At 45.3% G+C, this 25,702-nt stretch overlaps 1 protein-coding gene across 1 annotated transcript in view; it reads left to right on the forward strand.

Annotated features, from left to right (window-relative positions):
* Positions 1-25,702, forward strand: part of pvrl2l (PVR cell adhesion molecule related 2 like) — a 352,833-nt gene that overhangs the window by 113,363 nt on the left and 213,768 nt on the right. Inside the window, exons 2-3 of the mRNA XM_080442924.1 lie at positions 14,204-14,316; positions 24,985-25,228. Of these exons, the coding sequence (XP_080299050.1) occupies positions 14,204-14,316; positions 24,985-25,228 (357 nt within the window). The remainder of the gene's footprint in view (positions 1-14,203; positions 14,317-24,984; positions 25,229-25,702) is intronic.

Genomic DNA, 25,702 nt, shown 5'->3' on the forward strand with positions numbered 1-25,702 from the left:
TTATTGATATTATATTGATATTATTCATATCAATATGGAACCGTCAAAATGACACATGTCTGTGAACACATTTTTTGAGACATTTTTACTCGTTTATCTCTATTTCTTACTGTATAAATAGACAACGAAGGTGAACATAATTTTCTAAATGAAAGGTCGAGGAACTCATGCAGTCTCCTCTTTCCAGTCTCTTCACTGCCTCTAAAAAGGCAGAAACGTTTTTTTTTTTCTTCTTCTTCCCATTTCAGAGACTCACTAATCTTTACCACAAAGACATTGATGTTCTAAAACTCTTGTCTTGTTATGCTATAATATTGATTCCATTAGTTCTACATTTTGGCACTTTCATCTGTAGCACTCTGTTTACTCGATCATTTACCCTGTTGTTGGCTGAGTTCATGCTGTTTTCTTACAATCATTCGTGCCATTTGCTACAGTCTTGTACTTTAGAAGTCAAGCTGGCATTTTTTTCCGCCAAAACGACTTACTCTGAGTATTAAAGTGTTTTATACCAGTTGCCGCTCTGTTCGTTAAACGTTAAACCCTGCTCACATCATTTGTTTTGGAGATTTCGTAATTTCTGGCAACAGACACATTGCATTCATTGCAATCTGGTTGTTTGTAAGTCCCTCAGATAGAGATAGAGTTTTGTATCTCCTACCCTCCTCAGCCACCCTTTTTTCAAAACTGTCCACGGTACATTGCAGGCAGATTGTGGAAATAAAACAATATAAATCACGAGCGCACTGGATGTCCGACCAGTCACACGCGATGTTTGCATTTGTGTCTCTGTGGTGATGTTCGGCGAGTTAGAAAATCTTTTGACTGGACGAAACGAAATTCAGCAAGGCACTGCGTCTGTTTGTTTGCTACACGATTACGTCATTTTGTTCTTATTGACCTGCCGAAGCCGAAAAAAGTTTAGCTTGGTTTGGACTGTGCTGCAGGCACTGCGTTTGTTTGTTTGCTCCACAATTACATCATTTTGTTCTTATTGACCCTTCAAAGCTGGAAAAAAAGTTTGACTTGGTTCGGAGTATATGCTGCAGGCTTCACTCTGGATAGAAGCATCTGCTAAATGCCTAAATTGTAGATTGTTATTCTGATTGCACAGGAGAGAGCTACTGTAATCGCACCGTTTACTTTTTTAACGAGCGATGGTTGGTAATTGACTAATAGAACGTTGAGAAGGACTCCAGCTGTGATGACTTCCCTCGATTCATCTTCCTTTATACTTCGGCAAGCGATGCGAGGGCTTTCATCGCGCTGTGCTGAGGAGACGCATCTTAATCAGGCGAATGTCAAGAGCTGTCACCGGCAATTACTGTTTTATTCCCTTAACGCGTGGTGAGTGGAACTACTTGCTCCATTGAACGGAAGGGAAATGTCTGTGCCCTTTTAAAAAAAACAAAAACATTGGCTTGATTGAGAGCATCATTCAACATCATCTGAGAGAAAAGTATCCAGCCTGTAAATATGCATCGTTTTGTGAAGAAGGACTTACCCGAATAGCCGTTACCTGCTTTCTATTAAGATGAAGCTCTACTTTGCATGAATTCCATGCCAGACACATTTTTGAATCTCATTTCATTTTGTCAGAGTATCTGTCCCGCTTCTTTCTTTCCAGCGATGATATCGCAGGGAAATGCAAATGTAGGACACAAAAGGTCAATCAAAGCTTTATTAAAGTTTCTCTTACGTTATTATAGCGTTATCCCTGATGTATAGTGGCTGAAACCATCTCACGATACAAAAAAAAGACACATTATTTCCCCTTTCCATTCCCCGCTTGTTTGGAGCGGGAATTGTTTCCGTATCTCAATAGGCTGCATTCAAACAAGCGGACGCCTTCAGCTGTCAAGTGCCAGTTAACAAGGGTTTCATTTCCCCGCATAGATACGCTGTGACTGAAGGAAAATGGGGAGAGAGAAAAAAAAACACTGTGTCTTTTTTCAGTCTCCTGATACAGAAAAGCTACTCGTAAACACAGCAACTTAACCCCTTAAGACCTGAGGCCGATTTGACTAAATCTTCTAAATCCTAACAGTTTTCTGAAAAACTTATGTTGCTATATCAGTGGTGCTCAAACTTTTTCATGTCAAGGACCCCCAAAATGTATTTGGCCGTGGACCCCCAACTCAAAATATTTTGTTCAGGACCCGCAATGGTCACTTTAAAAAATATATATTTAAAGATTTGCACAAATGTTCATGTTTTTTCAAAAATAGCCAAAGTATAAAATAATGGATAAAGAAATCTAAAATGACACAGATGCTTTCCCGGTCTTAAAGGGTTAAGATGATGAAGACGATGTGTCGTAGCAACAAGGCAAATGCCATAAAAGAAGATTAATGGCAAGGCACTGTGACGTCCCAAAACGGCCTGCAAGCTGTAGCCACGCAGGCAAGGCCTTCATTTTAACACATCAAAACCGGGAAAGCATCAGTGTCATTTTAGATTTTAGCTATATATATATATATATACTGTATAGCAATATACGTTTTCCTGAAAACTCTTAGGATTTAGAAGGCTGTCAGAAAACCTATTTTCTACCATCTTTTTGTGTTTTTTCGTTAACGCCCTACTTCATTATACTATGGAATCACACAAAAGCATCAACAGTACTTTAGCTGTTTTTGTTTTTTTATTTGAATCCTGAAAAGTAACAGTTTTGTTTTCCACCCGACAGAGATGATTTGTAGAATCGGCCTCGGGTCTTAATGGGTTAAGAGGTCTTGGCGTTATCGCTTTGGGAACGCACTTATAATCCTGACAGCCGAGACCCACTGAACCACGCAGCCTGATGCCAGGAGATTGGCCATTCGGGTGGCGGTTCATTTCCCAAAGTTGTTCTATGATTGAGACAAACTGTGCACTAACACAGTCGGAGAAATCCAGTCGGAGACTCACTGGTATAACTTTTACCTACGACGATTCAGAAGCGTTAAACCTTTGGAGAGTTGACAGACAGAGACTAAAGTAAATCATTAAATGGATCGGTTGGTCAAAAAAAGTGCGAATATCGTTTAAGGATCAGGTGAAGACAGATTGACTGTGACTGATTGATTGAAATGTAGTTCGATTTTCTATAAATACACATGTCACTTTTCTGTGTGTGGAAAATGGCAGGGAATCAAGTCGCTCTGTTTTGATGCTAACACATAGCTTTCCCCACTTTCTTGTACCATTTTCATCACTTTAAATCAGTGGAAGCTCTCAGATACCAATTATTTGCAACGAAGTGCAAATAATTAGCATTCAATGGAACATGAAAATCAGCCTCCTTTTGACTTCCCTGATTATGATAGTCAGTCACCGTGCAATTGGAGCAGTTTAGGATGAAAAAAAAACAAAAAAACGAGCCATTTGGGTGCTTGTGGGGTAGATTGTTTCCTGTCTTGCAGACTTTTTGACAGCTTAAACAGCCGGATGTGTAAAAGATGACATCGCTGTCATCGTGACAGGGTAACAATAGAAAAAAATGCTCTGTAGTAGTTGTCAACTCCAGACTGTGGTGTCTCAGGATATTGCCAGTTTCCTAGTCTCAACAGATAGCTGATTGCATTCAGCTGGTGTTGGAGGTTCTAAATTGGTTTCTGATTAGAACTGCTTTAATGAGAATAAGCAGCGCTTTGGGTCCAACAGGACCGGAGTCGTGACCATGCAGCGCAATATGGCTGCGTAGATTTAATTTGCTCAGCGAGCGATAAATCCTCATATTTTTTAAGCGGGAATCTGCGAGGAGACAAGGTTAACACGAGTCCCTTGTGGCCCTGCAGCTCTGCCGCTGTATGTAGCGTACATACACTGGAAAATAGATGCTCTGCACAAGCGCTTAAATGCCACGCACGAGCTTTCAAATGTCAATTAGTGATGATTCAGCTCTCTGGTGTATTACGGAGAGAGAGGAAGAGTGGCAACCCTTCATTTAACCCCCCCACACCCACATCCTCCCAGCCCTCCGCCTCCAACCACCCCCCCCACCCCTCCCGATGCTCTCTGGCAGCCAATCAGCTCGCTCTCCACGGGACTGTGGAGAAAACAAGCTGTTGGCAATAGAATGTGATGTTATGATCTACGATACTCTCATCTCTCTCTCTCTCTCTCTCTCTCTCTCTCTCTCTCTCTCTCTCTCTCTCTCTCTCTCTCTCTCTGCAGTCCCAAGTCTCTCTCGCTCTCTCTCTCTCTCCCTGGCTCGTTCTTGCTTCCTCTCACTCCCCTATTCTGTCATTTTATCATTCCTCTTTTCCCTGGCCTCTCTTTTCTTGTCTTTTTCTTTCTCTGTATGTTGCTTACTTTCTCTCCTTATCTGCCCTCTTCTCCTTTCTCTTTCAGTTTGAGTTGTCAATGTTGCAATTGAATCCTCTTTCATTGTTAGCGTTTTATCCTTTCATGTCATTCTCACTCTCAATGCTACCCTTTCTTTGTCTGTTTCTGTCCTCTCACTTGCTCTCTTTGTTGCTGTTTTCTTTTTTCTTCCATTTTTTCCCCCCATCGGGCTATAATTCTCACATATCTATGTATTGTATTTGTGCATTTCATATATATGTGTGTGCACACTACATTTACATATGTATGTGCATATATACTGTATAATAGGTAGGAAAACGAGAGAGAGAGAGATTAACTTCCGTTCAACTGCTGTGTTGTTTGTTCTTGTTGATTCTTGCCGTGGATAAACTAGTCTGACAGCCCAGAGTGTGCCTGAATATGTGTTCCTGTGCCTGTGTGTGGGTGTGTTTGTGTGTGTGTGTGTGTGTGTGTGTGTTGGCGTCTTGCAGTGGAAATGAATAACCGGTTTGACAGGCCATTGTCTTCCCTGAGGGATGAATCTCTGGTTCAGTGGTTGAGTCACTCCCATATGATGTGCTCGCATTAGAAGCACTCCATACGCAACAACACTAATGTATGGATGGGCCCTCGGACGCACACACACACACACACAGTCACACACACACACACACACACACACACACACCCCCACACACACACACACACACACACACACACACACACACACACACACACACACACACACACACACACACACACGGATGTATTGATGAAGCGTGTGCTTCAACACAGATATATAGACTTGTCCTTACATGCATACACAAGGCACAAGTTGGCATGTGCCACGCGCGCGCCCACACACACACACACACACACACACACACACACACACACACACACACACACACACAAGCTAGATGCAAGCATACACCCACACAAATTCAGATGCTTTACTGTACACATGCGCACCCACATGAGCACACACACACACACATGAGCACACACACACACACACACACACACACACACACACACACACACACACACACACACACACACGCACACACACACACACGTACTTTAGCAGCACATACCAATCATAAGTACATACAGTACTCTATGTGTCACACATACTCTATGACACATGGAGTATGTATAATTTGTCTTTACACTTCATACAGTATATACACATGCACACATGCAGTAATTTACTTTCACTTATACACAAAATAAATGATAAGAAATAATACACATAAATGCATACAACCGTGCACATTGCACAAAGTGTGCAAAAATGCATAGATCCCCTAACAAACACTCTCTCTCCTCTCTCACACACTGTACATAATATTGTTTCCCCCTACACACACACATGCACCTGCATGCATGCACACACGCACTCACACACACACAAGAACCCAACCGATACATCGGCCATTATTCCATTTTTTTTACGACATTGGCAATTATGGAGCCCATGTGTCCAATTTGTTTTTACTATTTTCAACCTGGTGGCCCTATTCTGGGCATGTCATTATAGGCAAAGATTATAAAGACAAAAACGAACAAGCAAACAAGCAGATCGACTATTTTTTAACAATGTTTATAGGGCTTAATTGGTTAAATAAAATTAAGTTCATTTTATGTGTAGTTTATTATTACTTGTTTGCTTGTTCATTGTATAGTTAAAATTAAATGATCTTTACACACACACACACACACACACACTCACACACGCATGCACCACACATGCACGCCGATCTACAAGCTTGTAGATTGGCTATTTTCTAAAGATTTTTATAAATGTTATACATTTGAAAACTTGTGCATATTGAGTACTTTCCCTTTTGGTACTTTTAAGTATATTTTGATGCCAATACTTTTGTACTTTTGTACTTTTACTCAAGTACATTTTTAATACTGGAATTTCACTTCCACAAGAGTATTTCTACATTGCAGTATTGATACTTTTACTTCAGTAAAAACATTGAGTAGTTTTTCCACCACTACGGGCACCCACTACGGGGGGTGGGTGGGTGCTTTTCTGAGCCTTTAATTGATGGATATAGTGTAGAGAGACAGGAAACACAGAGAGAAGGGGCAAACGGTTCGGCTGGTTGAGAATCGAACTGTGGACTCGCTGTCGGGGCAGTAGAGCCCATGTGATGTATCGGGTCGTCCCTGCGCACACACGCACACACACACACACACACACACACACACACACACACACACACACACACACACACACACACACACACACACACACACACACACACACACACACACACACAGACACACACACACTCACACACTCACACACTCACACACACACACACACACACACACACACAGCCTACTTCTTAGCACACACGCTATCCCCCCAGATCACGTTCTTGGTTAGTGTGACTGTAGTTTAACCCAAGACCTGAGGCCGATTCTGCAAACAGTTTTCTGAAAAACATGTTTCTATAAACCTTTTCATGTCAAGGACCCCCAAAATGATATGTATTTGGCCAGCGGACCCCCATCTCAAAACATTTTGTTCCAGAGACCCCCAGAAGCTTCGCTTTAAAAGAATTTTCATGATTTTTCAAAAAGTAGCAGATCTACAAGCTTGTGACGCGCTATGAGCTTGAATATCTGCTATTTTTGAACAGCCAAAGTATAAAATGATGCTTTTTTTAGCTCAAATCTAAAATGTCACTGATGCTTTCCTAGTTTTAATGGGTTAACAGATGATTAACAGCCTAAACCCCTGCAGCCATGATTCCACTGACCTCCATGCAGCGTGGCTTGTAACATGCTGTACTAATCAATGCCATACACACACTGGGAGCGCTGGAAGCGCCGGGGGTTGGCTTGCGGTGCAACTGACTCTTGTTTTTGTGCTAACGAAAGACATGAGAGAAACTCATTTCCCTCACAGCTTAATCTTTTTCTTTTTAGTTATTTTTTGGGTTTTTCAAAATCATTTTCTGTTGAAGGGCAGTTGTAAGCTCCCTGTTATTTGTTTTATTCATATGACCGAGACAGACATAATAATAGCTAGAATTTATATAGCGCCTTTCATAAATCCAAGGACGCTTTGCATCAAAAATAATGAACGACCAACAAACAAACAACCAGACAAAACAACAACCAACTATTTGCCATAAGCATGAGAGAACAGACAAGTAGGAAAGGTCATTGGTAGACATGGGCAGATTCAAGAGATTCAAAAGGGTTTTATTTGTCACTCACTCATACAGGTACAAGCAGCAATATGTTGGTTGTTCCACAAAGAGTTTGCTAACAACAATACAACAACAAGATAGTAATGATAATACTGGATGTGATGAATAAGAAATATAAAAAGGGAAGACTAGAGTTAAAACAAATATATGTTGGTGATAGTACATGTAAAAAGCACATCAGCATCATAGAATGTGCAGTAAGTTCACACATAGGTACATACATAGTAGGTTCACTTACCGGTATACAGTATACAACCCAGCCAACACAGGGCAAAGCCAGGAAAGGCAAGAAGCGCACCACCTACGTAGATGCAATGCGTATACGTATGCACTGTGCGTTATTGTAACAAGTGTGAGCAACAACTACTAAGAAGGTATTTACAGATTTAATGCAGTTTTGTTATTCATATTAGAGGATAAGGATCTCTGAGTTTTCTGAGTTTTTGATTGATTGATTGAATACTTTACTTTATTGAATACTTTTACAGTAGGTTCGGTTTACAATGATTTTTAAAAGGATAACACAAAAAGTCCTGTACGGGCTTGTTTCCATTGGGTTCCTTTGTATTCACTAGTTCACCCATTGCCGACTGGGGCTGTGTGTGCGGGCTCAACCACTACACTATTTCTGGGCATGAAGGCAGTACTCTGAGCACACTGCCCGCCAGGGCAAACTGGAAGGTGAGGATCAAAAGGAAACAAGAGGAGAGAGTTCCAGAAGGATTTGATTCCTTGCCAGAAGGCTAGAACGAGCCTCACGAAGCGCGGGGGGTCTTGACCACCTCACTGTTGCCGGGCAGAGCTCTGTATGTTTTTACCCACTTCATAAGCCCTGGTTTAAACTTTGTCATGTAGCGAAAATAGCAGATCATAGAGCTGTAAAAAGGCCTGGATGTTTGCACAAAGGACTCTTGTCAGTTAAATATCATGCGGCACAAACGAGTCTTGTTTTTAATGGTGTGGTGGGGATAAGCCTTCAGGGAACATAGCGGGACTTATAAAAATGTTGCACAAATTGGGCATTTGCACAGTGGCGTTCGAGAGCTGACCGTCAAAGTGTCACAGTTCGCTGCCTTGTCTGTTTTTAATGGTGCAGCTCTAGTTTAGAGGACAACGAGGAGGCCTCGTATAAAGACTTTGTAAGAGAGAGGCATTGATGCTGCGGTTGTGTGAGTTTGTCAGTTTTATGTACTTCCACGAGATTACATTAGTCTAATTCCAAGGCATGGGAAGTCCGGGATTGTTATTGGAACTTAAAGCCTTGTATTACATTATCTTATACCAGACAGCCAGCAAGCGCACTAAGTGGCTGGCTGGGGCCCAGATTGCATTAACTTGGTTTATGTACACTGAAGAAAATTCCATTTTTTTCTTTGATCGCCGAAAATCAATACGCTAACTGCATTTCTTGATGTTTTGAATTTTGAGTGTTGTTGCTTTTCCCCCCTTCATGTTTCATAAGTGTAAAAGCAGGGGTTCTTGCAACAATAAAAAAAACACTTGCCGGAGCAAGTATCAAAGGTGCTGAGTGATTTACCATTTAAATGACGACTTCACCTATTTTCAACCTATCTTCATATAATTGGTCCTCACTAATGCTCATTACAATATAATACCATTCTAATCTATTTGGTCTGTGTCTCAGAGGAGGGTTGTGGACAGTTCAGAAACCCGCCTACCAGTGACATCATCAGTAGGCAGGTTTGGTCATTTCAAACATTTGAATGTTTTTTTTTTTATGAACGCCAGAATAATGGTTTCTATTAGCTTTGATTCCTCATCAATGATGTCACTGGTAGGCGGGTTTCTGAACTGTCCACAGCCCTCCTCTGAGACACAGACAGAGTACACAAAAACGGTACCACTATTATAATGAGCATTATAGTGAGGATCAATTTAAAATGAGGGGTTACAAACTTCATCTGTAGGGAGGCAAGTGAGAAGCCTGTCGCCTGAGTTTACATCACAATGTCATCCTTTCCTCCCTTCGTTTACCTTCCTTCCTGTCTCACTGAGCTCTCGGTTGCCTCTGCACACAAAACTACTGGAAGTTCCTCTGGAAATCCTCAACTTCCATTTTTATGCTGTGTCAGTGTTATTTGTCAAATCCTTTTTTTTAAACTGTGCGGAAGCCAAGCCCCTTCTGTTAAGTTTGTTTGGGCACAGCCTAGTACTGTGACAAAACTCACCGAGTTTAATAACACCGAGTTTTGTGAAGTGAGAATATAGGGAATATATGGTGACACTTTTTACTTATTCTAAAAGAAAAGGTGGAAATGGTTACTGAAAGTCTTACTGGTGCTCCCTGACCAGACTTCAGCTGTAAATAGTTTAAGTAAATAGGTGTGAAGTCTGAGAATTAACCCTGTGAAGTTTAAGAATGAAGCAACTATGTGATGTTTCTGAGCGAAGCCACTCTGTATTATATACATTAATAGAATAAGACACCATTCAAATTGTATTTTTATAAACGTATCTTAAAACTATACCCTACTTTTCATTGTTTGTTGCCAAGCTGTTGTTAGATATCCAACTAGCAATTTCAGCACAGTCCCTCCAGGTTATGAGCTATAAACAGCCAACGGCACTGGCCCTCCCCTGCTGGGCATAGGGAAAAAAATGATAATGCGTGCAGAAAATATCCAACAATGTTTCTCCGTAAGATATCGATGTGTTTTTCTTGTTGCATTGTTTTTCTAAAAGCTACATAGATTAAGCGTGTTGTTATTTCCATTTGGGACTTCAAGGTTTCTCTTATGGGTTATGGTAACAAAGCAGTAATGTGTGAGTGACAGTTAAACAGAGAAAACTCAGGGGTGGATAATCAATACACGATTGTGGAAAAATGATATGGTGATACTCAGCTGTCTAACTTTCTTGCACAGCCCTGTTCCCTGCATTGTCAAACAGGCAGCTGTTGGGCATGTTGTTGTCGTCTAGTGTGGTGACTGTCTGTTTCTTTTGAACAAACGGAAATAGCAATGTTTATATAAACTTCACCAATAACAATTTTCATAAGAAACATTTTGGTGTAACGAGAGAGTCACTGAAAAATGGATGAGTTGTCCGTATGCTATTTTCAGTGAATGTTTGCCTATTTTCACCAAATGTTCACCTATTTTGACATAGGGAATATCGTTCATGTGGTTCAATTATTGAGTTATTCGATGCTTGCAATATTCTAATTAGCAGCGTATAATAAGACATAAAATCAATGGTGTTTTTTTCACTGTCTGGCACTGGGTGATCACTCACGGGATCATATGCCCGAGGAGGTTGCCCACCCCTGGTGTAATATGTTTTAGCAGCTCTAGTTGTTTGATAGCTTTTTGGGGGAGACCTGAGAGAAGACGATTACAGTAGTCTCTCCTGCTGCAGATGAAGGCATGAATACGTCTGTGTTTGTATTTGGTACATGAATCCGCTATGTTTTCAAGATGATAACGGGCTGACTTTGATATCGACTGGATGTGGATATACATTGCATTGACCTTTTGATCTGAATATATAATGATACCAACATATCTGTCTTGGCATTTAGGCAATAGACTTCAAAGACAAGGAGTCAAGGTGAGCACTAATTCTCAGGCTTTCCTTCTTGGCACGGAAGGTGCAATGAAATTTATTGTATAACATTTCCGACGTTAGAATGTGAATTATCTAGAAGGTCATGTACAGGGCTGGAAGTGGGAGTTCACTAGTTTTCTCATTAGTATACCTTTTTTTGTGGTACCTACTATATGCTTTGGTTGTCAGGAGGAATATACACATCAAAGAATACACAGAAATGATCAAGGTCAATCGTGACATTTGAAATATTGAGAATGTTTGTGATCAAATCTAAGGTGTGCTCCTGACAATTTGATGCCAGTATGAACCATTTTTCCATCTCATTTGTGAGGAGAGGCAGGTCAGATGGAGAGACAGAGTGTCATCCAAGGACTGCTGTAGAATGTTACCCACTTAAAGCGGCATTATGTAACCTTTTTTTCATGAATAAAATGTAATTGTGTCCAATCTGTATGGTAGAGTATGTTAATACAATATATCTTATACAATTGGGGAGGTTGTATCTTGCTTCCCTGCTCTTCTATTGAGACATTTTGATCGTGTCAAAGGTCATGTCTCACCTAGACACAGGATGTGACAATTTATCCCCTGAGCAAGCAGGCAGGCAGGCAGGCTCTATTAGCTCGATTCCGGTCCCTCAATGTTGGATCCGGTTCCTCCTCTAGTCTTACAGTTAAACAGAAAAACTTATGTTATGTTGCTATATCAGTGGTGCTCAAACCTTTTCGTGTCAAGGTACCCAAAATGATATGTATTTGGCCATGGAACCCTTCAGAAGCAAAGATTTGAGTAAAAAAAATTGCTTTAAAAAATATATATATATATTCAAAGATTTGGACAAATTGTCACGATTAAAAAATGTTTGCAGATCTACAAGCTCATGAGCTTGTATATCTGCTATTTTTGAATAGCCAAAGTACCATAAAAAGAACCAATGTGCTATACAGCTAAAAATCTAAAATGACACACATGCTTTCCCGGTTTTAATGGGATAAGTTGCAGGTTGTGGAGAGCCGTGTGTTCGATCCGGTAGCATAAATGTAAGTCCCCTCTGTCAGCTAGATTCTTTATTAGTCCGTCGTACTCATGGAAATTGATTTTGCGTCATACAACCGTCACGAAACACACAAACAATACAACAATGCATGGGCGTCAAGGCTAGGGTAAGTGCTACAGCAAGTGCTACGATTACTTTGGGGGTCGCGGCATGAAAAGTTTGCTCTACACAATAAGCACATACAGACGCTGTAAGTTTTCCTGTAAATAAATCAATGCAATAGTTTCTCACTGTGCTACAAGCTGTAACGTGTTGGAAATAACAGCATACCACATTGCCATACTGCATTCCGTCTGCAAGGAAGTCCAAACATGGTCATGAGTGTGATGTCACTTATAGTCCTAGTGTATTGTTTGCAGTGATTGTATCTTATTTCAGTCACTGTGTGTTACCCAATGTTTCCCAACATTGTGGTTTTGTGTTTGGCTTTCTCTGTAAGCAGCAGTATACTACAGGACTTTCCAATGCTAAGCCTTCTTTAACCACTTACATCCGTCTGGAGTTCCCCGGGGCTCTGTCCTTGGTCCGCTCCTTTTCTCCCCTCTACACCTAATCTCTTTGTGAGAATAGCCGATCTACAAGCTACAAGATTTGTGTTGCAAGCAGTGTGTTGAGCTTATAGATCTGCTATTTTCCTCTTTTCAACAAATGTTCACTTATTATGGTATGCCATGGCATCATGTGGTTAATAAACCACCGCATCCTATATACCTTTTTGCAAAGTTAACTGGAACTAACTTTAGGTGGCTTACATAGCATGTGTGTATACAGTACTTGCACACATGAATGCATTCTCTGTGCATGTATACATACTGTACTGTCTTGCATATATGTATGCATCAGGATGTACCATTGTTTTGTATGCAGGGGCAACAGAACTTTACATCCGCTTGAAAGATGCTTGGCCTAGTGGCCATCCCTGTAGCATCTTCTTTAGAAGATTCGTTATACTGATGTGAGATGCTCAAACAGCAAAACAAAATGTGCCTATGTGACCATTTTAAATGTAGCACGTTGCAGCAACCTGCTGATCAGCATGTACCAGAAAGCTTTCAGAATCACTGTTGGACACTAACCTTTAAAACAAAAACAAACAAAAAAATCTTTTTGAAGTTTAATCAGAGCCTGCCCAGCTAGCCACAAGGCTTGTTTCTGTTTGTGGTTAACCCTTGCTGGGTAGAGAGAGAAAAAGATCCCTAATTCTCTCAAAGAGTGAGTTCCTGTGGTCCAACCTCACTGGAAGAAAAACAAAAACAAAAACAAAACTTGACACCGAGCGGCAGGCTGTTTTGCGTTGAATTTTGGTTGCTTTTACAAAATATGGAGTCAGAGGGTGATGCATGCATACAGCATTCCTAGAGGGCTCGGCCCCTAGCGATCCCTGGTGGAAGATTAGCTCAAACTTAACAAGGAGGGCCTGGTTGCTGAGTTTGCTGAGACTCTGCCTTAAGGCACTACGTCAATGGTTGATGATGCTGCCGATGCTCTCTCCCTCTTTCTTTGGATTCCTCAGGCCCTTTCTGTGTTTCCCTTCACTCCCAGGCACTTTTTGTTTTTCCCTTCACTCTCAGGCACTTTTTGTTTTTCCCTTCGCTCTCAGGCCCTTCTTTCTGTCTCTCCCTTTCGCTCTCAGGCTCTTCTTTCTGTCTTTCCCTTTCGCTCTTGGGCCCTTGGTTTTCTGTCTTTCCCTTTCGCTCTTGGGCCCTTGGCTTTCTGTTCTCTCTCAGGCCCCATTCTGTCTTTCGATTCGCTCACGGACGCCATACGGTGTGAGCTTGTTGTAGATCCGACACCGGTGTACGACAAAGTATAAATCTGGCTTTTTAGTCGTTCTCTCTTTCTCCCATCTCACCTCTTCATCTTTCTGTCTCACTCGCCAGGCTTTCTTGCGTTTCTCATTTTTATTGATATTTTCTTTTCGCCCACTTCTCAGTTACTTTACTATCCTAAAAAATATTGCCACGGACGGGAGCATTCAAAATGTTATGTAATTCACTTCCACATTCAGTTTTTTAAATGTCTCTCTCTCTTCTCCTCCTCTCTCCAGGAGTGTGGAGCCAGAGGGTTCGGGTGGAGGAGGAGGTGGAGGCGTTCCCTACAGAGTCTGTTGATCTGCGCTGCCAGTTCATCGATGGAGGAGGATCGACAAAACTCACTCAGGTAAAAGAAGCTAAGCTCCTTTCATCTGCTTCTCAATACAGGCTGCATCATTGTGACCCAAATTCCTTGTTTTCTTCCTCCAGAGAAGCTCTGGACTAAAACAGCTCAACAAGTTAAATGTCTCAATATAGTGACATTTTGCTGACTGTCGGTCTCCCATTGTTGATGTTTCTGTATTCATATTTTACAGTATTTAGCTGCTGCATGTATCAATAGAGGCTTTTGCAGAAACTACAAGAGTAAAAGAAGCTCATGCACGTTCCTCTGCTGCCATAATGTCACAAGCCCCAAGGTCAAAACCACTTTGTTTCCGGACAACAGATGTAACAAGTACTGCAGTACCCCAGGAATATTTATGTGCAATATGGACAGGGCTGATAAAGCAGGCAGGGGAAAGGAAAAAGTTTGGGGACAATAAAGTGGCAGAATTTACACAATTTCAAAGTCAAATAGAACACTTATCTACAACATCTGACTTGTCTTGATGAAGTAAAGCAACTTATAAAACAAACTGGTTTTCTTCCAGGCAAGTTCGAACGAGAAACGAATAATTCTTAGAACAATATCAATGCATGACACACCGATTCCCTACCGCAACACGATGGACATTAACACTATTGCCAATATGAATATCACTGCAACATTCTGCATAGAAACTGTGCAAAAAACACATACTACAACCGTCACTGGATTTGGCATACTTAGCCAGTAAAATGTATTCCGATTGTGATGATATTTCTACTAGGTCTGCTCTGCCCCCACTCAGTATCACGAATAATCAACTTGAAAAGTGGTGATCACATTTAACCAGAAAAATTGTAATTGTCGTCTTCCATCCTTGGTTTCTTCAAATCTATATTTAACCCATTAAAACTGGGAAAAACGGTCATTTTAGATTTTTGCGTTTGGCTATTCAAAAATAGCAGATATACAAGCTCACAGCGCGTCACTTCGTGCCGCGCTGCGACCTTGTACATCTTCTATTTTTGAACAATCTTTAAAGAACTACTAGTTTAGAAGGCATTTGTAGAATGGGCCTCAGGTCTTAATGGGTTAACACGACTATTGAATACTTTATTAGACAGAAATGCAAACAGTATGAGGTACAGTCATACATTTGAGCTAAAAGGATAACTCAAAAGTCCAAAAAAGGCCCAGATTCCTGTGTCTTGGAGGTCGTCTGCTACTGTAGGTCTTTGTGAGATTTCGGTGGGAGGGTTGGCCTTTGAGGACGTCGTCAGGTGCCGATCTATCATGTTGAATCATGTCCAGAACATTGATTGCTGTCAGAGTTGAGTAGGAGAAACTGGGCGTGGGATGGAAGTATAGTACCACAGAAATGGAATAGACAGTGGTCTGCAGATAGAAAACCATACTGTAGTGTACATTAAAATGAGAACGCATGGCCTATCATGTGTGAAAACATCGCTGTGGCATGAAATTACAGGTTTCCAAGAGACTAATCTAGTTAGAGTTGAAGTGTACTGTACCTTCACGGCACGCTATAACAAAGAAAATAGAGAAAGGAGGGGTGCTCAAATACAGCAGTGACAAACGCATTAAATCTGTAAATCTTGGATTATTCATTCTTTTATCTGATTGCAGTTGCAGGCTGTTGACAGCGTGATGTCGCATACTGTACTTTCTGGTATTATGGTGTTTGCTATTTCACGGACTGCAGGCATGCGGCTTATAAGAACATTTGTGGACCCCAGCAATAGTATAGCTGCTGCTAAGGTAGTAGCTAATGGGGATCCAAATAAACAATACACAATAAACATTAAAGTTTAAGATTCTGTAGTTGTTAATTTTCTCTGAACTTTGCCCTCGCAATGGTCGCTTAGAACATTCAGACTGGTGTTCAAACTGGCAGCCCAAATCCAGTCCAAATCTGATTTCCTTATAGACATTAAGGTTGGTTTGGCCCAATTTGGCCCCAATCATTGGTTGGCTACAGGTGTGTTTACCTATAAATTGACCTGAAACCCATTTTGACTCTTTTAGGTTCCAGAGCAGAGCCACGGTGAGAGAGATGATTGTGATTTGTTTGTTATGGTTTTCTTGAATAAATAACTTTAAAGTTTGTAGTTTGTTGTTTCCATTTGTGTCCATAAACTACCCAGCAAGTGTGCACCCTTGATAGGCATGTGCCATGTACAGCATAGAACATTGACAGTGACAGTACTAGTGTGTGGTCACACTGTCACAATCAGTGTTGTGTAAGTACATTGTTTTTTTGTTTGTATCTTTTCTAATATGTTGGATTCATGTTAATGGCTCTGTACTTGGTCTGATCTTTTCCCCCCTCTACACCAAAACTCTTTGCCGAAAATAGCCGATCTACAAGCTCAAGCGCGAGGCATTGTGAGCTTGTAGATCTTCTATTTTTGGCTTATGTTCCCCCAGAAAAGGGATGCTAGGGGTTCAAGTGTTTAATGTAAAAAAAAACGAAAAAAAAAAACATTCCTATCACATTCCTGTAGTAACTCTGATGACCCCTAGGGGTCAGACCCCCTGTTGAAGACCCCTGCCTTAGACTGTCAAGAAACCACTGAAAAACAATAGTCATGTGAAGGTAAAGGCTTCCAAAATACAGAGTTAAATTAATACATTTTAATCAAATGCACTTTCAGGGTTGGATCGCGACATTATTATTTTAACTGGCCCACTGGACATGTAGGCTCCATAATGTCCTGGGTGGAAATATATCTGTTCAGTCTGTGTGCCAGTGAGCACAATAACACGCTCCAACAACCAAATATCATATAAGACTTCATGTGTGCAGTGTAATGTCAATTTCTTTCAACCATGATAACAAAAAATACATGCACATAAAGACAAACAAACAATTGCTTGAGGACAATATATACACATTCTACATTGTACATGTAAAGTATACAAAATAATACAACTCTACATCCCAATGACATATAACATTTTGATGAATCCGGGCACCACAATTCTAGGCGCATTTACTAAGTAACTGGCCCAAACTTCACAAATTAATATGTGATTGATGACCTAATCATGTATCACAGATGCAGGCTATATGACAACATTCAATATCATTGTCATCATTGCAGGAAAAAAATTGTTTGGCCAGAGTGTCAGGGCCATGAATGTGGTCACTGGTGGTCAACACGTGTCAGGGTAATCCAGGCATTAGATTTTGAAACATTTAGTTTTAGACCAAAGTGTTGGACAATTTGACCAACTAACTCTGACTAGGCATGGGACGATAGGAAAATGTCATGTCACGATTATTGTGACCAAAATAATTGCGATTTACGATATCGGGATAATCAAATTATGTGTACAACTCTTAAAATGCCACTTTTGTCATTGTCAACCACTTGAACCTCAGCATCCATATTCTGGGGCGGCACGTTTGCCAAAAATACCGGATATAAAAGCTCACAACGCGTCGCAAAATTTTTGGTAGAGAGTGAAAAAAGAGTAGGTCCGTTTTACCAATTCTAGAGGGTTTAAGTGGTACCAGATATGCAGCTCGGCAAAGGTGAATTGATCCCAGTGTATGACAGAGGACAATTTCACGATAAATGTAATCTCCGCGATACGATATCACGATAAACGATAATGGTTATCGTCCCATCCCTAACTCTGACTGACTGACATGCCATCCCGCTAGCAGGGCTAAAAGGGTACGTTTCATACCATAATTTCAACCTAAATGTAGTTGTATTCAACGCATGTTCAGGAGTAGAGACCTCCCTCTGCTCAACCTCTGCTCAACTTGATAAGGCAATCACCTTACCAAGTTCAGCTGCGCTGCTTATCTCTCAGCCAATCCACACTGCAATCACCACAGTATAAATACACCTGCGACTGTTTCACTACCTGTTTGATTTGGCTGCTCGCAAATCCAAATTTGTTCGGCTTCACGATAGACAAACACAGGTTACGAGTACTGCACTTGTAGATCGGCTATTTTGCTATCAATTGCTCCAATTCATTGACCACAGCATTCTCTCATAGGTGAGTATGAGGTAAGTATGAGTATTAATCCGTTTATATTTTAATTGCCAGTAGCATCTGTTGAGCTCCAGCCCATAACTTCTGTATCATGCTGGCCTCATAGTTCTACATTAACACATGTTCATTTGACATGCCCTCTAAATTACTAAAGATCTTTCACTTAAGCGTTCAAGCGTTTCTAGCCATTGTCTATCACCTCAGTAGTTCTCCCTGAACGCCGCAGAAGACAAGTTCTTCTAAACACCTCCAGCCATCAATACCACATCGGAGGTCGCTCATAGTTACATTATTCCAGCACATTGATACTGTTTCAGTCTTTACTGTTTCATGCATCTAAGCGTTCCATGCATTTAAGCGTTCCATGCATTTAATTGTTCCATGAATCCAATTTGTCACATGCATTTAAGCGTTCCATGCTTTAAGCGTTCCATGCATTTAAGCGTTCTATGCATTTAATTGCTCCATGCATTTAATTGCTCCATGCATTTAATTTGTCAGGTGCATTTAAGCGTTCCATGCTTTAAGCGTTCCATGCATTTAAGCGTTCCATGCTTTAAGCCCCCCCCCCCCAGCGTTCCATGCATTTAAGCGTTCCACTCATTTAATTGTTCCATGCATTTAATTGCTCCATGCATTTAATTTGTCAGGTGCATTTAAGCGTTCCATGCTTTAAGCGTTCCATGCATTTAAGCGTTCCATGCTTTAAGCCCCCCCCCCCCCCAAGCGTTCCATGCATTTAAGCGTTCCACTCATTTAATTGTTCCATGCATTTAATTTGTTACGTGCATTTAATTGTTCCTTGCATTTAATTTGTCACGTGCATTTAAGCGTTCCATGCTTTAATCGTTCTATGCATTTAAGCGTTTCATGCTTTAAGCGTTCCATGCATTTAAGCGTCCCATGCATTCAATTTGTTACGTGCATTTAATCGTTTAATGCATTTAATTGTTCCATGCATTTAATCGTTCTATGCATTCTCCCCCCCCCCCCCCCTTCCCTTCCCCTCACGCCGGCCGGCGCACGCCTCGTGCGCCGGCCCACCTCCAACCCCCTCCCCCGCACGGCAGCCATTGCGGCGCATTTTGCCTTCCGCCCACCGTCCAGTTTCCCCCGCTCCCTCACCAGCACGCTGGCAGGTGCTTCAACGCACCTCTGGTGCTCCAGAACCACCTCTCCCAGATCACCATCAATAACGACTGAATTCACTCGTTATCCTGCGACACCGGTACAACTGTGTACCCCTGCTAGACCCGTTCAACGCAGTGGGTCCCTATCGGGACCCTTGTGTGTAAGTACCGCTCTGGATCGCATCCTACCTGTACATCTATAATATCTACAACATCTGATCAACGCACTGGACTCCTTTCGGAGTCCAGGTGTGTAAGTAGCCTTTCTAGCCGCTGCTAACCACTTAGCCCTTGGCTAAACAACAAACACCAGTATCTATCTATTGGACTGTGTACTGGCAGTTATTTCTCTCTCCTTAGATGTCGCCACTTACCTCAGATGATTCCGAACTGGTCACCTCAAGGTCCGAGCTCGAGACCATCGAGGGAGTCCTGAAGGATGTCCTCCGGAGGAAGTCGCTGCTGCAGTCCAGGCTGGACAAACTGGTTCCCAACGGACCCCGCTGTTCGAATCCCACTCCGGGCCGCTCCTGGACGTCTGTTGTCAGGAACGGGAGAAAGCGTTCTCTTCCCTGGTTCTCTCCTGGAGGGGGACCAGCGCGGACAACGAACGTTTGCTTCCCTCAGCCCAGCCGTGCAAAGAAGAACAACAGGACCACCACCAGCGTTGGCGGCCGTCCGCAGGGGCAAGCCCCGCCCCCGCAAGCAACATCAGACTAGACGGTCATCGGTCCACAGCGCGTCCTTACGGCCACGGGCGTCCCTTTTTCAAAATGGGCCAGAAGGCCGACCCGTTTGCAGCCTACCTGGCCTACCTCCACACGGAGCGCACCGTGCCCCCCTCCCCCGCAGCAGGATCGGCTCTGCCCACTTGGGCCTCTCACTCCAGCTCCGCTGCCCACCCGTCATCCACAGCCACGCCTCCCGCTGCTCCCCACCCTCCCTCCCTCCCAATGTCAGGTGAGCGCTCGGCCCTCCTCCCTCCCTCACCTTCACGCCGGCCGACGCAAGCCTCGTACGTTCCCTCAGCTCTCGTTCACAGGCAGGCACTGGCCAGTACCTCGCCTTCTCCCCACCACCTTCCCTCCTCCCCTCCCCCGCTTCCCCCCCTGCTCCCAGCCTCCCCCCCCCCCCCCGCTCCCAGCCTCCCCCCCCCCCCCGCTCCCAGCCTCCCCCCCCCCCCCCGCTCCTAGCCTCCCCCCCCTCCCTTGCACGGCAGCCATTGCGGCGCATTTTGCCTTCGCTGGCGGGTGCTTCAACGCACCTCGCCCACCTCCTACCCCCCCGCACGGCAGCCATCGCGGCACATTATGCCTTCTCCCCACCTCCCTCCCTCCTCTCCCTCACCAGCACGCCGGCGGGTGCTGCAGCAGAGCACCCCGCCCACCTCCAACCCCCCGCCCTCCTCCAACCCCCCCCTCCTCCAACCCTCCCCCTCCCTCCCATTCCCGCTCCCCCGCACGGCGGCCATCGTGGCGCATTTCACCTTCTCCTCACCTCCCTCCCTCCTCTCCCTCACCAGCACGCCGGCGGGTGCTGCAGCAGAGCACCCCGCCCACCTCCAACCCCCCGCCCTCCCCCAACCCCCCCCCTCCTCCAACCCTCCCCCTCCCTCCCATTCCCGCTCCCCCGCACGGCGGCCATCGCGGCGCATTTCGCCTTTTCCTCACCTCCCTCCCTCCTCTCCCTCACCAGCACGCCGGCGGGTGGTGCAGCAGCACACCCCGCCCATCTCCAACCCCCCCCTCCCCCACATTCCCCCCCCGCACCCTCCCCCGCTCCCAGCCTCCCCCCCCTCCCTCGCACGGCAGCCACGGCGGCACATTTCGCCTCGTCCTCAAGCTCGCTCCCCTCCCTCACCAGCACGCTGGAGGGTGCAGCAAACGCACCCGCCCTCCTTCCCCCCCCCGCCCCCCTGCACAGCAGCAACCGCGGCGCACCGCGGCCTCTCCCCATGCTCTCCCCTGCCTCAAGCCCCGCCCCTCGCTCAGGCGGCACCTTTCGCCCAGGCGGCATTTCCCCGCCTCAAGCCCCACCCCTCGCTTAGGCGGCACTTCCCCTGCCTCAACCCCCGCCCCTCGCTCAGGCGGCACCTCTCGCCCAGGCGGCATTTCCCCGCCTCAAGCTCCGCCCCCCGTTCAGGGCGCTCTGCCGCCCACTCACTTCCTCCCGCCTCCCCGCCTCATGCGGCGCCTTCCACCTAGACCACGCCACTACCCGACCCAGCTCAGCTGTTCTCCAGCAACTCTCTTGCCCCTCGGCTTCAACCCCTTCCCCGCACCAGCCTCATCCTACACCCTAGCCACAGCTACCCCAGCCGCCACACCTCAACAGGATGCAACCCGGCACTCTCCAGTCCCCGCCTCCCTCCCCTGCACAGCAGAGAAGCCTCAGGATTACCTGGACCTATCAGCAGCTCTTGCCGCACGCCCACCTGGACCAGTCACCCCCAGGTTATCCCTCAAGCAGCCCACGACGCTCGCCCGCCTGGACCCACCACCTTCAAGTTCCCCCCAAGTAACCCACGCCCACCTGGACCCTCACCTCCAGGCTTCCCCTAAGCAACCCACGCCCACTTCGACCAGTTACCTCCAGGTTTCCCCCAAGCATCCCACTACGCACGCCCACCTGGTCCGTCACTCCCAGGCCATGCCGCAAGCAGCACACACTCATCACGAGCACGCACTCAGGTGCCCACTGCACCTCGTGCACTCCCTCCCCCCCCCTCTCTCGGACCGGCGCCGTGCGCCCCTCTCCCCTCCTCGCCCCGTGCCTTGCGCCAAGAAGAAGAAAAGAAAGGCGCCCTTGACCCACAGGTTCACCTCAAGCTGTTCTCGCTCCACGATCACCTCAACCCAAAATCAGGGAGGTAGCCCAGGTCGACTCACAAGCAGCTCACGTTCCTCGCTCACCTGGACGCATCACCCCTCAGCCATCCTACGAGCAGCTCACGCACTCGTTCGGGCCGCCAGCCCCAGCACATCTATCAAGCAGCTCACACAGCGTCTCCACGCTCAAGTCGGTCTTCTCAGACCTCCGATTCCCTCCAGCACTACCTCCCCAACAAACGGAACAGCATCACCTTCGTCAAGGCTTTGATACTCTCCCTGACGACATCCAGTGCTACACCGACGCAGCTCCATTCACTCAGCTCGGCGACTGCCGTCAGTGCCACTGGTGCGCCTCCGCCTGGTCCCAACACCTTCAGCCCCTCCGTCCATCAACCGCACTCCGTGAGCTTACCAATAGCCTCCGCCGCGCCTTTTGGGGCCTACAGATCGTTGCAATAAGCGTCCTAACCCACAAGGTAAACACAGCCCACAGCCCAGCCGTCACTATCAATAACGGCCGTTCCTACTCTCCCGACATCTCGTCATTCCTCCGTCCTCACTCGGACCTTCGTCACCCAACATTCCAACCTCTGTGCAGCTCACCTCCCGCCACCTAACCCATTACCGATTCCATTGCCAGTTCCCCAATTTCCTGCGACAGTCATCAACCAAACCTGCCGATCCAATACCACCGACCAGCCATCTCACTCCCGTTCACCACCGAGCCCGGTTCCATCGCCACCCGCTTCTGGTTCCACCATCACCTCCGCCAAATCCTCTCCCTTTCCGGACTTCCACCTCAGCTTTACTCCGGCCACTCCTTCCGGATCGGCGCCGCCTCCACCATGTCCAGACACGGCCCGTCAGACCACGTCGTCCGCATCCTCGGTCGATGGTCCTCGGAAGCTTACCACTCCTCCATAAGAACAAACGTCCAAGACCTGCGCAACGCCCATCTCCACCTGCGGCGACCGTAACTGGCGTGTCGTTTCCTAGCCTGTCCGCCCTGGAAGGGGGTCCCCTCCTTCGCGATCCTTCCCGAGGTTTCTTCCTCCATCCTCCCCGGAGGGAGTTTTTCCTCGCCCGACCGAGGGTCCAAGGACAGGAGGAATCACTCGTCAGTTGCCCGCCTAGAAGCCACCCGGCTCCACCTACCGGCCATCGTCAAGAGACCAGCCGTCTCCACCTCCCGGCCATTCTCACCTCAAGCCAGGAGGAACCACGCAACAGTTGCCCGCCTAGAGACCACCGTCTCCACCTCCCGGCCTTTCCCACCTTCAAGCCAGCCTTTTGGGGGCAGTGTCGGAGCGAAGGCGACAGACCGCTCCTGAGCAGACAGACCGCTCCTGAGCAGAGCAACGCGGCGGTCGCCTGGCTCCCGAGACTATACCCCCACCCTGAGTCTCGCCCCGCCTCGGGCTCCCCAGCCATACACATATATTTCATTGTACTGTGTTCAATAAATGCTGTTTAACCCGAGCAGAAGGTGTGGTCTCTTACTAGTGAAATGTAGTTGTATTCAACGCATGTTCAGGAGTAGAGACCTCCCTCTGCTCAACCTCTGCTCAACTTGATAAGGCAATCACCTTACCAAGTTCAGCTGCGCTGCTTATCTCTCAGCCAATCCACACTGCAATCACCACAGTATAAATACACCTGCGACTGTTTCACTACCTGTTTGATTTGGCTGCTCGCAAATCCAAATTCCCTCCTCCTCCCCAACCACCTCCTTTCTCACCAATTTTGCTCATCTAACTTTTTCCTCCATCCTCTAGGAGCCCTAGGGCGGGGCAGTGTCGGAGCGAAGGCGACAGACCGCTCCTGAGCAGACAGACCGCTCCTGAGCAGAGCAACGCGGCGGTCGCCTGGCTCCCGAGACTATACCCCCACCCTGAGTCTCGCCCCGCCTCGGGCTCCCCAGCCATACACATATATTTCATTGTACTGTGTTCAATAAATGCTGTTTAACCCGAGCAGAAGGTGTGGTCTCTTACTAGTGAACAATTGGTTAGTTATGCTCTTGACGATTTGTGAATGTGAGCACTGGAGAGTAAAAATCTATCTAGCCCCATGTTGTGATGCTCTCTCTTCCCTCCCAGCAGTCTTTCAAATGTCAATATTATTATTTTTTGTTTAAAAAAGATGTTTATTTAAAGAAATACGGCGATATGTTCTTTTAAATTATGTTATTCCAAATTGCAAATTGAAAAAGGTCCTTAAAGGAGTGTTTGAATGTCAGAGGAGCTTTTAATTTTGTTGACTTGACTTGCTTCTGAAATGTTTTCGCTATATGGGACGATCATTTCAGTTTTTTTCCAGCAATCGAAAGGAAATAGAAACAGAATAATAAACAAGTATCAAATGAGTGCCAGAACCAGTTGAGTAAAAAGAGTACCAGAACCAAACGCTTGTACTAAGTGAAGTGACAAAAATAGATTTGTGGACTGAATATTGCAATGATATTGTATTTAGGAATTATTGTCCAATAGTCCTTCTTCACGGCAGCCATGTTGACATCATTAGTTGCGTAGCCAATGTTACATCCTTCACAGGTGTTATGAATGATACCAATTACGGCTCTGTTTCATGTAGTGGAGCAGAGCTTTTTCAGTGAGCCAAAACATGCACAATAGCAGCACCCAGACTCTGTTTGACCTGAATGGAACGGAGCCTATCATTGGTCACACCTTAACACCGACTGTCTCTGTCTGCAGGTGTCTTGGATATGGGAGCCTGTGGAAGGCCAGAGGGACAACATCGCCGTGTTCCACCCCATCTATGGCCAGAGTTTCCCCGACTCGCCCTTCAAGGACCGGGTCGTCTTCATCCAAGGCTCCCTGGAGAACCCCTCCATCCGCATCTCCAGACTGTCGATGGCAGACGCCGGACGATACACCTGCGAGTACGCCACCTACCCTTCTGGAAATGAGCAGGGCACCACCAACCTCGTCATGCTCGGTAAGTCATGGTTACAGAGACGATGCCTTGTCTTGTAACCACTACTTAGTTCCCTGGGAGTCTATACATCACCTCCTTTTTTCTCTGTTCCCTAATCTCTTCACCCAAAACCAGCTGATTTACAAGCTCACGCTGTTGTCCATTGCGACCATAGAGTTATAAAAGAACTACAGAGGTAACCGGAAATCCCTGCCCATTCACTTCTATGGAGTTGCTCACCCAGCGCATACCCCCTTTTTACCCCTTCTTGTTTGTTGGCGGTGACATCACAGGGTTCACCTATTTTTGCACAATGTTCGCCTATTATGACGTGCCCAGAATTGAGACGCTTTCATCGGTTTCATGTGGCCTCTGACTACATCTATAAGTGGATTTTAGAAATTGTAGCACAGAAAATCTGTCAACAATCATATTCATTATAGTGGTAGTTACACTGTAAGTTAACAAGAAGACACAACTTCAATTTGATTTATA

This window comes from Gymnoscopelus braueri (assembly GCF_963280865.1).
Source record: "Gymnoscopelus braueri genome assembly, chromosome: 11".
NCBI lineage: Eukaryota > Metazoa > Chordata > Actinopteri > Myctophiformes > Myctophidae > Gymnoscopelus > Gymnoscopelus braueri.